At 36.7% G+C, this 18,747-nt stretch overlaps 1 protein-coding gene across 1 annotated transcript in view; it reads left to right on the top strand.

The window, feature by feature from the left end:
* C2CD6 (C2 calcium dependent domain containing 6) overlaps positions 1 to 15,581 on the top strand; it is a gene marked incomplete at its 3' end in the record, with an annotated part of 70,862 nt that extends 55,281 nt beyond the window's left edge. The window contains exons 11-12 of the mRNA XM_080671129.1: positions 7,763 to 11,221; positions 15,369 to 15,581. Coding sequence (XP_080527255.1) covers positions 7,763 to 11,221; positions 15,369 to 15,581 — 3,672 coding nt within the window. The remainder of the gene's footprint in view (positions 1 to 7,762; positions 11,222 to 15,368) is intronic.
* Positions 15,582 to 18,747: the final 3,166 nt, after the last annotated feature.

Genomic DNA, 18,747 nt, shown 5'->3' with positions numbered 1-18,747 from the left:
CTAGTATATAGGTCCATCCTTGTCTCATTGTCAGAACACAGAACCAAACTAGAAATCAAGAACAGAAAGACAACAGGAAAATCCCCAAACACTTGGAAGTTAAACAACATACTTCTAAATAATCCTGGATCAAAGAGGAACTGAATAAAAATGAAAATAGAACATATCAAAATTGGTTAAGACACAGTTAAAACTGCACTAAGAAAAAGTATAGCACTAAATGTACATTGGAAAAGGAAAACTTTCAAATCAATCATCTAAGTTCCCACCCTCAAAAGCAAAATAAACCCAAACCAACAAGAAAAAAAAGAAATAATAAAGAACACTTTGTAAAATTATGTTTATATGATAACCACTGTGCTGTATATCTGAAACTAATACAAAATAACATTGAATGTAAACTCTTAAGTGAAAAATTAAACTTGGAAAGAAAGAATAAATAGCAGAAATCAATAAAATTGAAAACTAGAAAAATATAGAGAAAATCGGTGAAACAAAGAAAGCTAGGTTTTCAAAATAATTGACAAAATTTATAAACCTCTACAAGACTGACAAAGACAAAAAGAGAGAAAATGCAAGTCACCAACATCAGGATTGAAAATATTAAAACATCAGTACAACAATGTCTAAAAATAATTATATCCCATCACAGGTAGCATTTATTCCAAATATAGAATGCTGGTTTACATTTGAAATCAATCTACATAATCCACCCTATCAACAGACTAAAGGAAAAAATCCTGTGATCAAATCAATAGACAAAAAATGTCTGTGGGGATCAGGCCGAATCCGTGCACCAGGCCTCCGACATCCCCTGAGGGCTCCTGGATTGTGAGAGGGTGCAGGCCAGGCTGAGGGACTCCACTGGTGCACAGCCGCTAGTATAAAATAATACTGAATGTCAAATGTAACTGAAAAATAAAGTTTAAAAAATATAGATAGATCTCCATTATATATATTAAAAAACCCCTCCAGCTTACATTATAGTTAATACCTTTCAATACCAGATATTGAAAGCTTTCCTTTCAATACCAGGAAGAAAGCAAGGGATATAGTATGGGAAGTTTTCGAAATTGTAATAGAAAAATAAAAGTCACAGAGATTGGAAAGGAAGAAACACAACTCTATTTTCAGATTAAATGGTTGTCTATGTAGAAAATACCAAGGAGTCTACAAAAATAATAATAAGTGAATTCAGTAAGGTTAAAGGATCAAATAGCAAAAATCAGTAACCTTTCCATATGCTAACAACACGTGGAAACAAAATTTAAAACAGAATAGCAGTTACAATAACTTCAAAGAAATTAAATACTTATAAACCTATCAAGACATGTACAGGATAAAAATTACAAAATGCTGATGGAAGAAATCAGAGACCTAAGTAAATGGAGAGGCATAACATGTTCATGGATTGGAAAACTCAACTTAGTAATGATATCAGTTTGTCCCTAGATGGACTTATAGATTTAATGTGATTTTTATCTAAATTCCAGGTTTTTGTAAATATGGACAAGATCATTCCAAAATCTATGTAGAAAGGCACAGGTTCTAGAATACCTAACATAATCTTTAAAAAGAAGAAAGTGGGAGGAATCACTTTACCTGATTTCAAGGTCTACTATATAGTTACAGTAATCAAGAATCAGGAAGTGTGGTATTAGAGAAAAGAGAAACACACAAAGATCAAAGGAACAGAATAGACATCTTAGAAACATACCCACAAAAACATGCTCAGGTGATTTTTGACAGCGATGCAAAGGCAATTCAATGGAGTAAAACTTACCTTTTCAACAAGTGGTGTGGGAGCAATTGGCCATCCACGGGTAAACAAAACCAAACTTTGACCTAAGTCTCATACCTAAAATAAAAATAAAACCAAATATGGAGAAATTGATGGGAATTTAAAAATGTATAGCCACTCCTGAACACTGTTTGGCAGTTTCTCAAAAAAAATATACACTGAGTGGCCAGATTATTATGATCTCTGAATGCATAATAATCTGGCCACACAGTGTATCTATATATATTTTAGAGGCCCGGTGCATGAATTTGTGCCTGGTCAGGGAGAGGGGACATGGGCAGTTAGCTGGCCTGCCTGCTGGTTGAACTCGTGGTCGAGGGGACAATTTGCATATTAGCCTTTTATTATATAGTATATACACTGAGTGGCCAGATTATTATGCGTTCAGAGATCATAATAATCTAGCCACTCAATGTATATGCAACTGCTATGTAACCCAACAATTTTACTCTTCAGCATTTATCCCAGAGAAATTAAGTCTTATGTTTACAAAAACAACCTGAATACAAATATTCATAGCAGCCTTATTCATAATAGCCCAAAAGTGGAAACAACCCAGATGCCTTTCAATTGATGAATGGCTATTATTGTGATATATCCATACCATGGAATAATACTCAGCAATAAAAAGGAACAAAGTATTGTTACATACAACAACCTGGACAAATGTCCAGAGAATTGTGCTGAGTGAAAAAAAAAAAAAAAAGCTGATCCCAAAATGGTATACATTGTATGACTCTATTTACATAACATACTTGAAATCATAAAAATGAAGAACAGATTAGTGGTTGCCAGGCATTAAGTAGGTGGTGGAGGCAGGAAACAAATGGGTGTTACTATCTATAAAAGGACATTGGGGATCCTGGTGGAAATGTTCTGCAACTTGACCTTATAATGTCAGTACCCTGGTTGTGATATTTTACTTCTTTCACAGGATGTTACCATTGAGGGGAACTGGATAAAGGGTACATGGGCTCTCTGTGTTAGGTCTTACAAATGCACATAAATCAACTATTATTTCCAAATAGCTGGATTTTCAAAAAAAAAAGAAAAAGAAAACTTACCTTATATATATTTCTTAAAGGTGGTAGCCAGACCAGTATACGACAGATGAAACTAAAGTAAATTGAACAAGATAAATTCAGTGGGTAATCCATACAACATAGGTTATGTACAATCAATAGATTTAGAAGGTTGAAAGAATCCATCACCTATGGCAACACGCTTCTGAAGAAGACATATCAGAGTTCTTGAACAAATTCTGAAAAGTCTAAGCTAATTATAGACAAGTCACAAAAATCCTCAGAATTTTATGGTAAAATAAACTCTGAAGTTGTTAGAATTTAAAAGAAGAGGTTTTCTCTTTTCTTTCTTTTAATACAAATGTGTTAGTTTTTACCTTAATCAACTTTTTAAAAAATATATTTTATTGATTTTTTACAGAGAGGAAGGGAGAGGGATAGAGAGTTAGAAACATCAATCAGCTGCCTCCTGCACATCCACTACTGGGGATGTGCCCACAACCAAGGTACATGCCCTTGACCAGAATTGAACCTGGGACCCTTCAGTCCGCAGGCTGACGCTCTCTCCACTGAGCCAAACCAGTCAGGGCTAAAAGAAGAGGGTTTTAAAAAATGAACTAAAGTAGTGTGTTAAAGAAATGCAGTATTTTGCCCAGCCAGTATGGCTCAGTGGTTGAGCGTCAACCTATGAACCAGGAGGTCACTGTTTGATTCCTGGTCAGGGCACATGCCCAGGTTGTGGGCTCCATCCCCAGTGTGGGGCGAGCTGGAGGCAGCTGATCAATGATTCTTTTTCATCATTGATGTTTCTCTCTCTCTCTCTCCCTCTCCCTTCCTCTTTGAAATCAATAAAGACGTATTTTTATTTATTTATTTATTTATTTTTAAAATATATTTTATTGATATTTTACAGAGAGGAAGGGAGAGGGATAGAGAGCTAGAAACATCGATGAGAGAGAAACATCGATCAGCTGCCTCCTGCACACCACCCACTGGGGGTGTGCCCGCAACCAAGGTACATGCCCTTGACCGGAATCGAACCCGGGACCCTTCAGTCCGCAGGCTGACGCTCTATCCACTGAGCCAAACCGGTTTTGGCTAAAGACGTATTTTTAAAAAGGAAATGCAGTATTTTGAGACAAACTTCTGAAGAGCTAATCTGAATTGGAAAGGACTAACCTTTCTTTCAACTCTTGGCTGATTCAGGTGACAGTCTTTCAGCAGTTTCTTCACATTTTTAGAGCCCCTTCATAAATTAAGACTTTCAAGATATGGCTTAATTAGTTTCTATTTAAACCCTAATAATGACTAGATGCTAAAATATTTCCCCAAACATCAGGATGTAAGAAAGGTGGGGAGGGATGAGGAATATAACTCTACCCACCAGTGAAAGGCAGTGTTTGGTGATGGTAAGAGAAACTCACATGAAATAGTAAAAGGGCTTGGATTTTACAGGTAGAAATATCTAGATTCTTTCACTTCCGTGGTCATATAACTTTGGGCAGTTTACATCTGAGTTTCAGTTTTCTCATCTGCAAAATAAGTATGCCATCATTTATTTCAAAGAATTTTAAAGGGCTTGGAACATAATAGTCACTTGCTAAATGGTAAGCATTATCTTTTTTTCACCTGTATACGTATATTATAGGATAAATATGAGAAGTGGAATTGTTGGGTCAAAGTATATGCACACATTTTATTCTCATAGAAACTGCAAGATTACCCTTTAAACCAAATTTATTAATTTTTATTTACACCCCAAATGTAGGAAAGTACCCATTATTCCACACCCTAGTTTATTCTAGTCTTCCTTTCTTGTTTGTATAATGTAACTTCTCTCTCCGTGAGAAATATGGATCTCAACATTCACTATCCATTTACATATATATATAAAGCAGTTTCAGAATTTCTAACTTGTACTATACCCATGACAAACAAATTTACCTACTAGTGTACATACAGTGTTTATGTACAGTTCATTTTATCTTTAGCCTTACATTTCTAGTCAAAATATCCAGTTACCAAGATCAGTTCTTTTTTTCTTCTACTCCCTTCAGTGTAGTTATATCTTACATTTGTAATACAGTTAGATTCACTGTCTGCATTATTTCTTTTTTTTTTTAATAAGTGATTTATCTATATTTATTATCAACTCAGAATTGACTCCTTTATCCAACTGTTTTCAAGTGAGGAAACAAAAAAACTAATTCTGAGAGCTTAAGGGACTTACCCGAAGTTACAGAGTTAAAGTTGGGGTGTGGAGCTAAAACTCAGGGTTCCTGTGTCAAAGTGGTTTGACACTTCCTCAAATAGGGATGTTCATAGCCAAGTCTCTGCATTATTTCTTGACCCCCAACATTCTGTTTTTATTGTTTTAATTTTAGTTTACATACATTAATGTTTACTCTTTGTGAAATACAGCTCAATGAATTTTGACAAATGCATAGTAATGTATTTTAATTATTTAAAAAAATTTTAATAATATTGTATATTCAAGTTTTCTTATTCCACTTGAGTCACTTTTGCAAAAAGGCTTTCCTATATGCCACCAACATTTTTCCAGATTGCTTATCATGATAAACCAGCCATGTTGTTCTGCATCTTAATTTTCACTTAATATCACATTGTTTATATAGCCTTTATATCTACTTAATTACTTTAAATGGCTAAAATGTTTTTAATAATAATAGCCAATACTCTTATTGCAAGCAACTATATTAGTGCCTTCATATATTAACTCATTAAATTCTCACAGCAATCCTATGAGGTACATATTATTACTATATTTTATATGTAGGGAAATTATGCATAGAGGACACAGCTATCAAGTGGCAAATTTGGGTTTTGAACACAGGCAGACTGGCTCTGGAGTCTGTATTGCAAACCACCAAATTCTACTGTCTCTCATTGTGAGCCTGTACAATTATTTAATCAATGCCCTATTAAGAATTCCCTTTATTATGTTTATATTTATAAGTTTTATAAGCCTTTTTAAAAAAATTAAAGCTATACCTGCACAGCCCCAAAAAATTCCGTCGGCACAAAAGGGTATAAATGCAAAATGAAAGTTATCCTTCTACCCACAACCACACTACCATTCTCATTTCCCTAGGATGACTACTTTTAACAGTTTGCTTTATAGTTCTTCCAGTAAGTTTTATTATAGTTTTAACTTATTGAAAGTCTATTTGATTTTTCAACTTACCAACTTCAGGTAGCGTGTGTTGATATTACACTTGGAAAGATGAGTGATTTAGAGCATTTATAATATTTCAAATCTTCCCTCTAATTTTTCTCAGTGCTACTAGGCATGAATTTTTATTTTTCTAACGGTTATCTTTAAGGCTTTAAGAATATATTTAAAATATTTCTTGATATGTAAACCAAATGGACATTGTCTACCAGTTTCCTTCTATGAATTATGAAAAAGATTTTTTTTAAAGTTTCATTTTCTGTCTCCTGAGCATCACTATGATTTCAATATATTATCAGATGCCATTTGTTATCTAAAGCATTTTAAAACTTTTTAAAGTTAAATTACAATTTGTTCTGACAATTCTGTTTTCTACTTTTGTTTCTCCTTGAAGTTGTTGTACATCATTTTGGTTTTATAAATTCAGTAGAATAAATATTACAGTATCAAGGAAGCTAAGAATGAATATATATATATATATATATATATATATATATAGAGAGAGAGAGAGAGAGAGAGAGAGAGATTTATTTTGATAATTGGAAAAGTATAATATTATGAGAAATTTGGGAAATATTCTTTCATTACAAGCAGTTCAAAAATAAAACTTCTCTTTTTATAAGGTGGCTTTTTTTCAAAAACAATACATGGTAGCACCTTTGAGACCAGAACATTCAGAACCCAAACCAAAATATCAGGTGAGTGCTGAGTTATCCTATTCCAATACCAATCATACTTAACTATTAGGCTTTTCTAATACATTATGTAATTCAATGGCTCCAAAACCAAAATACTCATTAGAAACACTGGGTTATCTTTTAAAAATACATATTCCCAGGTCCCACCTCTGACCTAAGAACCTCAGTCTAGAAATGGAGCCTAGGAATTTGTACTTTTCAAAAAACCTAAGTGGGTTCTTATGCTGTCACCTGGATATCAACTAGTATTTGAAAACCAGTTATAATGAATTGTATCCATTAAAATGAAGCTTGGACTACTAAGATGACATGAACTAAAATTCTAGGTTGATTTCACACTTTGTTTTTTTCAATTGGATAGATAATGTAGAAGTTGTTTGAACAAACATTTTGAATAAGAGACTTCATTTCAGTGATAAAATAGTTCGATTCCAGAGCTACAAAACTGCCTATGGATATCACACTGAAATTTCAGTGTAATCCAGAATTTTGTGTACTGCTGTCTCTTAACCATTTCTGAGGCATATAAAGTATTAATCAAAAAGCAAGATTTTACTATGATGTTCTAAGGGTTGAATAGAACTCATCACGGTTGAAATTCTCAGACCTTAAAAGTAGTTGATATATGCCCCCAAGTCAGCCTTTAAAGAATATTCCTGATACTTTCACTGGGATATATACTACTTTGCATTTTTTAAAAATTTCCTAAAATGATAAATGTTTGTATGGATAGGACTTAAATCCTGATGGTAGCCATTGTTTAAGCAAATGCAACTAACACTGGAAGTTGAATTCTTTACTATTTGTGAAGTAGTTACAAATATTCCAGGTAGGAAAAAGCTTTTGGACACAGAATAGTATCAGAGTTAGAATTTTGAAAATTTTGCATTAAATTTCAAATATTTTTAAAATAAAGTTAATTTTCAGTTTGTAGAAGGTAGGAGGATGAATAGATAGACTGACAGATTGCTCAAAGACTTAGCTAGAAAATGTATTATAAATTCAAAATAAATGTTACAGAATGTCTTACCTTTTTTTAATTTTACAGAATTTCAACACCAAGGACGATTTTGATCCTTTTCTAAGGCTTATAAACAACCAAATATCAGCCAATAAAAGGAACTACGAAGATATGTCCAAATATAGAAACACTTTAAGTACAGAGGTTATAGAACACGAGGACCAAGATCCTCCTGACCCAACACATTCAAAACCTTCAAGCCCTGCTGATACAAACCAGCCCAATGGTCTTGATAGCAGCATTGTAGACACTAAGACTGTAGACACTAAGAAAAAGTTAGCCCCTGATCCTGATACCATCACAAAACAGACTTTAAGCAGTAAGAATAATTTAGACTATGAACCTACCATCACCACAATAAAGAGTTTAGATATTAAGAATCAGTTGAAGGAAAGACTACCAATTGCATCTTTGCCAAACTTTAAAGGAGAATCATCACTGACTGGAAATGTAGATGTAAATACAGGTCGCCTCTCAAAATCATTAAGTTTTACTGACCTCCTAGATAACTTAAAGCAATCTGTGGTGCTCAACCCAAGTTTAAGTAAAAATCTTGAAGACTTTTTAGATAAAGTATTTTCTGAACCAAAAATTCCTAATGACACTGAAGCAAGAGAGAAAAGCTATAGTTCTCCACTTCCAAGTGTTCATGATAAACCACCAAGAAGTTTGGAAGATAAAATACTAGAAAAAATCCAAGATTTAAATAGCTGGCTTTTAAAAGGAGACATTTTGAATTCAGAGTCTCCTGTAAATCCAAAAACTAAAGATATTCCTGGAGTTTCATCGTCACAAGATGGGCCAGGAAATTCTCTAGAGGTAGAAAGGGACCTTGTCTCTGAAAACCACTTGAAGGACGGTGAGATAGCTTTTCCAATAAAAAAGAAAAGTAGTGTCAAAAAGAAACATTTAGAAAGTGAAGTGTCGAGCTCCGAAACAGATTTCAATAGCATCGCACATGATTACATTATAAAGCAGATATTCACTGCCCCGTTCCTCTCCAAGTTGGCAATGGGAGTGGAAGAATTGAGTGAGACACAGCTGAGCTGGCAGAATCAATTACCCACATCTTGGGAGAGTTTATCTTCAAATATTCCAGGTCACTATGAAGAAAAGGATGATGGGGAAGAATTGCCAGAGGCCAAATCTGTTGCAAGCCAGATAATGCGAGCATTTTCTGTAGATACTCTTTTAGAATCTGGGATCATCAAAGTGGTAGAATTAGATAATGAAGGCCAGAAGAGTCCTTTGCTGCACACAGAGACAGCCTTTGCTGGAGAAAAGCCAAAGGACTCCACAGAAGGTTATTCAGAAATCAAGAGCAAAACAGATTTTCTTGCAAAGCAGAATATACCCATCATTCCCAAAGAAACCACTTCTTTTTTGAATAGAGCCACGTTTATAGACAAAGGCCAAAATACATCCGCACAAGATACAAAATATCAGTCAACACCAGATGAAAAAACAGATTTGCCAAGTAATGGTCAGAGGCTTGATAAAGAAGAAAATGATCTAAATTCTACCTTAGAAAATTTAAATAACTTGTTAATGGGTAAACTTAAGGAGCCAGATATAATAATGTTAAAATCCTTTTTCAAAAACATATTTAATGTTTTTTTAAAACATAATCAGTCTGAAAAGAGAAGACAACCAGAAAAAGAATTAGAGAGACTCATCCAACATCCTTTTCTAAATAATGCAGAAGACCTTGAAGAAATCAAAGAGAATTTTGATGAAGCAGACAAATTAGACAGAAAACCTAATTTGAATCCAAAGCTGCGTGTATTTCTAGAAACACTCTCAGAGTCAGAAATTAAAAAATTTAAATCTGAGTTAAGCAAACATATCCAGCATTACCTTGTAGAAAGACTTTCAGAATCAGGACATATCACCAAAGAGGATTTATCCAAAATCTATCAAAATCTATATTTGATGAATGAGAAAACAGAACCAAAAGGGCAAAATGTTTCTCTGGGGAAATATTCAGAAATTGTAAAAGAAACAATGTCTTTTGTAGATAATTTTAATCATCATTTCATAGATAAACATTTGGAAATAAGGCTGAGATCCTTTTTAAATGAAATTCTGCAAAACTATTTCCAAAAAAACCTTTCGGAAAGCAGTTTATTTAAAGAGACAGAATCTGAACCTATGCACTCAAACATATCTTCTCTAAGTTCTAAAAGTTCTTCAATATCTTTTCATGAATTAGGACAAGACATTTCAAAGGGGAGTTTTGGTAGAAGGCTTGAACTAAACATGAAATATCCTGTAAATAAATCTCTGCAAAACTATCTTATAGCTTTATCAGAAAATGAACTATTAAATCTAAAAGCTGATTTAAGTAAATACCTCCAGATACTTTTTATAGATAAACTTTCAAAATCAGGACTAATCACTGAAAAGCAATTAAAAGGAATCAGCAACCATATAAATTTGATTAAGTCTAGTTTCACACCATTAAAATGTATAAAGCCAGATTTATCTTTCAGAGATGAAAATAAATTTATGAATGAGCATTCAGAAAAGCAAAATAAATATCCAAAAGTTGTTCATAAAGCTACTTTACAAAAGTCTCCTGAGGATAGAGTTGTAGAAACAGAATTGACCAGGAAGGAGGAAAAGGAGTATTTTCCCTTACAGAATATTAGAGGAAATCCAGCAATAATTAGAGAACAGAAAACACTGACTTTAATTAAAGTACAACCTTCTTCCAACAAAAATACCCACTCAATTCCATCAGAAAGACCTACAGAGATGGTGCTTAAGAAACAAAGGAAAGCGCATGGTTTCATGCAGCTTTCTGAAGCAGAAACTTTTGATTTCAAAACAGAGATTCAAAACCCACACAGTTGGAATGGTAAATCAGAAATAACTCAATCCAACACTTGCTTTGAAAGCACACTAAAAATGAAGTCCCTTGAAAAAAAGGAGCAGAATATCTATAAATTGATGGTACAGGAAAGACATGAAGTATTGTTGCCACCGAACCCTAGGATTCCTTATTGCAAAATGCCAAATGAAGATGAAGAATACATAGGTAAACTCACGTTTCCTCCCAGGCAGAATAACACTTTAACTCCTTTCAGTTCTGAGGCTGGGAAAAACCATTGTCAGAGACTGAAAGGATTTAATAACAATAATAAAAAAGAACATTTAGAAACACTTGCACATTATGAAAAAGAAATACAAACTCTTTATATGAAACCAAGTGAAATTTGCAATGAAAGCTGTGCTGAGGTCCTTGAATCGTTTAAATATAACGTTGTGGAAGCTGAGAAAAACTCAAAACCATCCCTCTTCCCAGAAGTAATAAAGAGAGAAAATCTAAAGCCCAAGGTCCGAAAAGAAAGAGACCATGTCAACAAACAAACAAAGTCACCTAAGACAGTTAAGATACTAGCAAGCACGCCGCCCGCCAGGAGGAGGCCAAGGAAATCTGTCCCAAGGGCATTGCTTCATTGGACTGCAAGAAGAACTATACACGTAATCATGCTTTTCTAATCTTCCCCCTCTGTATTTTGTGAAGTTCTGCAAATAATCTACTTTAGGATATCTATATCTACATATTTATGCATAGCTGTATCTGCATGCAAGTGTGTGTATGTAACCTTCATTGCCCCAAGATGTACAGATCTCCAAATTTTAAAAAAATTCTTCTGACATTCAAGTATCACCTTACCTGATCCAAAATATAATCACAAAACCAGGGGACTGTTAACACTTGAGTACCTTTGTGTAAAATAGATAAAGGGCACACCCTCTGGAGTATGAGGAAAAGCACCCTTCCCTCTGGGAAGATTCTGCAGGCTGACCCAGCCTGGAGCCAGAGCACAAGGCCCTGTCCATGAGAAGTGGGCTGGCTTTCAGCCCCAGCTCACCCCTGGGTCAGGGGCCATTGTAAGGCACAACCTGAACAACCATTGGCAGTGGCTGTATGCTATGGAAATATATAGTGTGTTTCAGGTCACTGAACAACTGTTTCAGTGAACAAATCTATTATTATGTGCCAGTTGTTCTGCTAAGCATTAGGGTATGCAATCAAATTATGAAGTGCAAAATTTCATTTTAATTTCTAGTCTTTTTTTTTTTACCACCACCCCACTGCTCACAAATTTGGGAATTCAAAATCTATTTTTAATCCTCTATAATAAAAGGATAATATGCAAATTGACCCTAACGGCAGAATGACCGCTGGACCAGTCACTATGAGGCGCACTGACCACCTCTTGGTCCCTTTCCCTGGCCAGCAGGCTCCGATCACCTGATCACCACCCACGGTGGAGGCGGGACTGGCGAGCAGGCGGGAACATACGACCTCTTGGTCCCTTCCCCTGGCCGTCAGGCACCAATCACTCGATGGTGAATGGGGAACCGGGGGTGAGTGGCGGTGGGTGGCGGGACCGGCTGCAGGCAGCTGGGGAAGATGGCCCTGATCGCAGGCCAGGCCTAGGGAATTTACCCGAGCATGAATTCCGTGCACTGGGCCTCTAGTATAACATAAAACAGGAAGGTAAATCTGCTACTACACTTTATACAAACTGTTCTAGGAATGGAAGGGATGTATTTTAATTTTCTTGACCACTGCTCTTATCTGTTGGTATATATAAACAGGCATGACCTACAATGTAAATTCATACACTGTAATGGTAATTTGATGTGCGTAATTCTATCTTTGAGAAAATCTATCTGAGTTCAAAATAGTTGAGTTTCCATAGTAAATTATTTTTCCTCCCTCCCTCCCATCTTTCCTTTCTTTTTCCTCACCCGAGGATATTTTCCCATTGAGTTTTAGAGAGTGAATTGAGAGAAACAGTGAGAGAGAAACATCCATGTGAGAGAGACACATCGATTGGTTGCCTCCTGCATGAGCCCTGGCTAGGGCCTGGGATTGAACCTGCAACCAAGGTATGTCCTTTACCAGAATTGAACCCTGGTCCTTCAGTCTGGCTGACGCTCTGTCCACTGAGCCAAACCAGTTAGGTCCGTAGTAAATTGATTTTCCAGGGTAAAGCAAATATTTAGCTTTAGTAAATAGTAAAAACAATTTAGTAGCAGGGTAAATATTATTAATATAGCTTATACTCTCAACATTGGATTTCTCTTTTCTATCTAAAGTCAGTAATTTCGTATCAAGTGAGTGAGGGGTTGTGTGCACTAGGAATAGGAAAAAATGGGCTTATGTCTTCAGAAAACAAAGACTCTGAGATTCTTTAGTCAAGTGGAGTCATTAGTATCACTTTCAAACAAAACAAAGAAATTGTGTTTAGGTTACATGTTATGGGATCATATAGGGTCTCAGAATTCTTATCCTAAGACTGGGCAAGAGAGATTGAGTTATCTTTATTTCCCTCTCTTAAATCAACGGTACCTGAACTTTTCTCTCTAGTGACATTGGCAACAGAGAATAAATGGTGAGAGGGAATTTTTCAGATCATCAGAATGTCTGGCTCATCTGATTCTCTAAAATCCAAGAATTTCCCAAAGGACTCAAAACAGAAGACTGAAAAACTGAGTTGTAGGAGCATCCAGAAAAATAACCAGGGGGCGGAATAGGGGGTGCGGGGGGGGGGGGGGGGCCTCGATGCACTTCCACTGGTCCTCTAGCAACAGTACATCCACTGTGAAGCAAGTTATATATCACTCACAATGTAGCAGACACTCCCTTAATACTGTGGCTTACCTAATTGCTCTATGCACATGAGAGGGGAGAGGGAGAATGCTTCCTTGTCCTCTGCAGACCCAGGCAAAAATGTGAAGTGGGTCACATTTCTCTTTAGACTCCTGGTACCTCCTATTTTGTAAATCTCTTTACTGCTGTCTAATTCTTAGCCCTGCCAAACCTCCCCCAGCTCTCCCATTCTAATAATCCATGTTTACTTCCTCCCCAAATGAAAGCAGTGCATTTCTTTGGTGTGGCCATCTCTCTCAAGTGTTAAGAGACAAGCTGCTCGCCCTGACCGGTTTGGCTCAGTGGATAGAGCGTCGGCCTGCGGACTGAAAGGTCCCAGGTTCGATTCCGGTCAAGGGCATGTACCTTGGTTGCAGACACATCCCCCAGTAGGAGGTGTGCAGGAGGCAGCTGATCGATGTTTCTCTCTCATCAATGTTTCTAACTCTCTATCCCTCTCCCTTCCTCTCTGTAAAAAATCAATAAAATATATTTTTTAAAAAAAGAGACAAGCTGCTCAAACTGCAGGGGAAACTAGTTTACACCAATTTGAGGATGACTAATAGCTCCATATTCCCTTATGCATACTTGTAAACTTCACAAGTAAAGTTTAGAGAATCAGATGAGCCAGACATTCTGATGATCTGAAAAATTCCCTCTCACCATTTATTCTCTGTTGCCAATGTCACTAGAGAGAAAAGTTCAGGTACCGTTGATTTAAGAGAGGGAAATAAAGATAACTCAATCTCTCTTGCCCAGTCTTAGGATAAGAATTCTGAGACCCTATATGATCCCATAACATGTAACCTAAACACATTTCTTTGTTTTGTTTGAAAGTGATACTAATGACTCCACTTGACTAAAGAATCTCAGAGTCTTTGTTTTCTGAAGACATAAGCCCATTTTTTCCTATTCCTAGTGCACACAACCCCTCACTCACTTGTAACTTCACAATGTAAAGTATTATAAAACATAGCCATATCATTAAAAATCTGAAGAGAAAAGGAAGACAAAGCCCATAATCCCGCCTCCCTAACACAGCCACCATTTAAAAACATTATTTTGGCATATACCTTTTAGTTATTTCTGAATGTCTTACTTTTTACTCTCAAAATATATGCATTTTTAAAATTGTTTTAATATAAACGTTATAACCATATCCTTAGATGCTGAACTCTGTGCATGTGTGTGTATTAAAGATGTTTATTAACTTTTAAGGAATGAAATTTGGGATAACATAAAAAGTAAAATATAAGTTCATAATTTATACTTGGAGCTGGAGAAGACGTATTTTGGAAGAGGAGAATTATAGAACAGGCTGTTCAGCTTTGCTTAGGAGTCTGACCCCTGGGGACAACTTCCCTAAATGTATCTGGTTTCAAGCTTTATATCTTCCATCCCTTTGAGATAACAGATCCTTTGAAACAATAGATTTTTTTTAAAGATATGTTTTTATTGATTTCAGAGAGAGGAAAGGAAAGGGAGAGAGAAACATCAGTGATGAGAATAATCGATCACTGTCTCCTGCACACCCCCTACTGGGGATCGAGCCGTAACCCCAGCGTGTGTCCTGAAGGGGAGGCGGGGACAGAATCCAACCTTGACCTCCTGGTTCATGAGTTGATGCTCAACCACTGAAACACACCAGCGGGCTGAAACAATGTTGTGATTTTTTTTTTTTGTTCATTCGTTTGTTTTTTGTTTTTGTGGTTCTACATTCTCATCTCTGTTTCTATTTATTTGGTTATTTATTTATATCTATTTATTGTTGGTAGTATTACAAGGTTTCTATAGTTTCTAATGAGAGGCATTGGGTGGAAGGTTTGAATTTACCTATAAAACATTTGATGCTTTCATTTTTTGTCTTTGACTGTTGATATTACAAACTTTGGTTCTTATAAATGTAAAATATACTTTAAGGAAGCCTAACTCACCAACTCGATCTTTTATTTTAATATTTAGGATTGTTCGGATAGATTTGAGGATTATCCTATGACCTCATTTCAGCATCTTGAAAAAGTGAAATCAAGAGTGAAGCTTTTAGAAAAGAGCCCAGAGGAGAGCCACGATCGGTTAAAACACGCAAGACCGTGTACTGCTCCGGGGGTTAACAAGCGTCGAGAGAGCTGCACGGGAAAGTTTACAAGTTTCAGCAGGCTTAGCTCATTGAAATGATACAGTCCCGTGTTATGAAATCCATAAAACACAGCCAAAAATTTTAAAAGAAAATGCTGAAAATGTTTGCTACTTGTGATATTATCCAATTGTTAAATAGCTCAGAATGATATGTGAGGCCGACAGTCAGAATATCATTTCTCCAATTAACAAAATGGTTTGGAGATCTGTCCTTTTGTGTGATAGAAGTCAGCAACCAAATTTCATCTTGTTAGAACCATTTTGTTTTAATTAAAATGTAAAAGAAACACTTTTTGATGTAAATGTTTTCGTTTATGAATCATAGGGAACAAACCCAGAAATACATATTCAGTTTGTATTCATTAGCAACGTTGTATTCCCAGCTTTTCTTCTTTTTCACTATATGACAGTATTGCTCCAATTACAGCTCTCAGATTTTTCATATCTGTTTTATGCTCTGAACGATCCATACCCACCAGTTTTTAAGTTCTCTATGTGCTATTGATCCCCCTTTTACTCTTCAGCTTTAGTTATATTTCTCGATTCAACAGAATATAATTCTCTAGGCCTATAAAACTTGTTAATTTTAATATTGGCTATCACAACTTTTTACACTATAAAGATTATAAAGAACAGATTTAGTACAAATTCCTGAGGCAGCTCCTACACTGTAGTGACTTTCTTACTTGAAAAACTATGAAAGGGCCTCTTTAATAACACAAAACTCAGGAAGCTGCATACATTTATAAAAACTGCCTAAAATATTACCTAGCTAAATCAGCCCAGGACTTAAGTCAGAGACTTCTGAGAATTGGCTCTTTTCCTATCAAATACAGTATTTGGGTCTTGTTGAACTTGGGCTCATTCTTGAGAAGCAAAACTTCAATTTATAGAATTTTTGGTCAGTTTTAATTTTTCTCCCATAAATCATAAAAACTATGGGGTTTAAGTAGATTGGCTGATGGAGAACTTAATTCCTGATCATTCATTTAATGGTATGATCAAGATAGTACATTTTTTGGAGGCCAAGAATTTCTAGTAACCCTCAAAGTTGTTCTTGCATCAGTCATCGTGTAACTGGGAAAACAGTTCTAACTCTGAATCTTTAAGTAGGAGAAACATGGGGAATTGGTTTCATGAGCGATGGAATCAAGGCTAAGAAATCAAAAGGGGCGGTGGGTCAATCCAGAGATTAGCAAGAGCAGGATGTGCTACTACCTCTCAGATGGAAGACACAGCAGGAGCAAGCGGTGCTACCGGAGTCCAAACGGCCAAGAACACAGAGCCACTGCCAGGACTCCGCAAGACACAGGGAAGGCGAGTACAGGGTGAGAAATGCCACGTTCCCCGCTCTCTTCCTGCTCTCTGAGTTTCCACCATTGCCTCCCTGGACACCCAAAGGAGAGGGTGCATGGGAAATGTAGTTCCCAGTGAAGCCGAGCAAGGGAAGAGTGGAGAAATGGATCTAAGAGGAAACAGGCAATTGACCAGCAGTACTTATGAGGAAAACCATTGATGGGGTTTGCAGTAAAGGAGGAAATATTTACTAGATGGAAATCTCAGATCCCTTTGTCTCATTAAACTCTTAGTGGCAATACTGTGCACAGAGTTTAAAATTTCCTACCAGGGAAATCTCTCAAATATTCAAGTCTTTAAAAAAAAATCTCATACCCTTTATTCAAGGTTGAATTCCTTAAATATTTATTAAATGTCCATATTATGCCACTTTGCTAAGCATCAGGATGTACTAGCGAATAAGACAATATTCTCAAGGAGTCCACAGTCTACTAGGGACACAAGCACAGAAGTAGTAATAATAGTTACATAAGCATTGTTTGGGGAAAGCACTTAGCTCAGAGGGCATTTTAGCTTGGGTCCTTCAGAAAGCCAACATGACTGGACATGTGTGTTAGGCAGAATAATGATCCATCAATCCTAATCCCAGGAACCTGTGACTATGGTACCTTACTGGGCAGAAGGGACTATGCAGCTGTGATTAAGTTAAGGATCTTGGGATGGGATTATCCTGGATTACCTGGGTAGACCCCACATAATCTTGAGTCTTTAAGAGAGAGAGGCAGAATGTCAGAAAAGGAGATGTGAACACTGAAACAAGTGCTGGCCCCTGAGGCCAGGGGGGCAGGCAGCCTGCAGAAGCCAGAAGAGGCAGCAGATTCTCCCCCACAGCCTCCGGAGCATGGCCCTGCCAACGCCTTTTAAACTTCTGACCTCCAGAACTGTAAAATGATTTGTGTTGTTTTAAACCACTAAGTTTGTGGTAATTTGTTACAACAGCGATAGAGAACTAATACAGCAAGCAGGGAGCCTATGGTGCAAAATGTAAGCCAATCTCAGGGTAAGGATGTCAGTCAAGTACAATATCTACTGTGATGGTTAATTTCAAGTGTCAATTTGACTGGGCCATAGGGTGCCCAGATATTCGGTGAAACCTTCTGGGTGTTTCTGTGAGGCACTTTGGATGAAATTAACTTCTCAATCTGTAGACTAACCAAAGCAGACTGCCCTCCTCCATGTGGTGAGTTCCTCCCGCCTGCCTGCCTGTGGCATCAGCTCTGCTGGTCAGCCTGCCGGCCTTGGGACTGGAACGCCATTGGCTCTCTAGGCCTTCAGCTTGGCCTTTCACCCTGAAGATCTGGGGACTTGTTAGCCTCCATCATCGTTTGAGGCAATTCCTAAGAGTAAGTCTCCTATTGGTTCTTTTCTCTGGAGAACCAGAACCCACGGGAGATCTGAGAGGCACTGCCTCACGCTCTCCCCAGTCTACCTTTTGCACGCCACATTCCACTGCTCCACGCTGATTCATAACCTCCTCTATGACTCCTGTGGGTCTCTCTTGTGAAGGGAAGTTTAGGAGGTCGGTGGACCACTACAGCCCCCGCTACTACATGTGACCTCAGGGCCTCACTGGTGCTCACCTCTCCCTCCTCCATCTTGCAGGTCTTTGTGGCTGACTTGATGGAGTGACCTAAACATTCTTGACAAGGGCTGGCAATCAAATATGGAAACGTTTGTGTTTCAAGTTGTCTATTAATCTACTAGTACATACTGTCTCATTGCTTTTGATTTTTTAGTCTCAAGACAATCATTTAAAATAATTTTAAATGGAATGTTAGATAAGTGTACAGATTAAGAGAATCCACAATTCAAACTGCATACTCTGAGACACAGAATCTCTCTCTTGCTA

The sequence above is a fragment of the Plecotus auritus genome (genome assembly GCF_963455305.1).
Source record: "Plecotus auritus genome assembly, chromosome: 5".
Lineage (NCBI taxonomy): Eukaryota > Metazoa > Chordata > Mammalia > Chiroptera > Vespertilionidae > Plecotus > Plecotus auritus.
The sequence above is the reverse complement of the archived record's forward strand: the minus strand, read 5'-3'. Positions and strand labels throughout refer to the sequence as shown.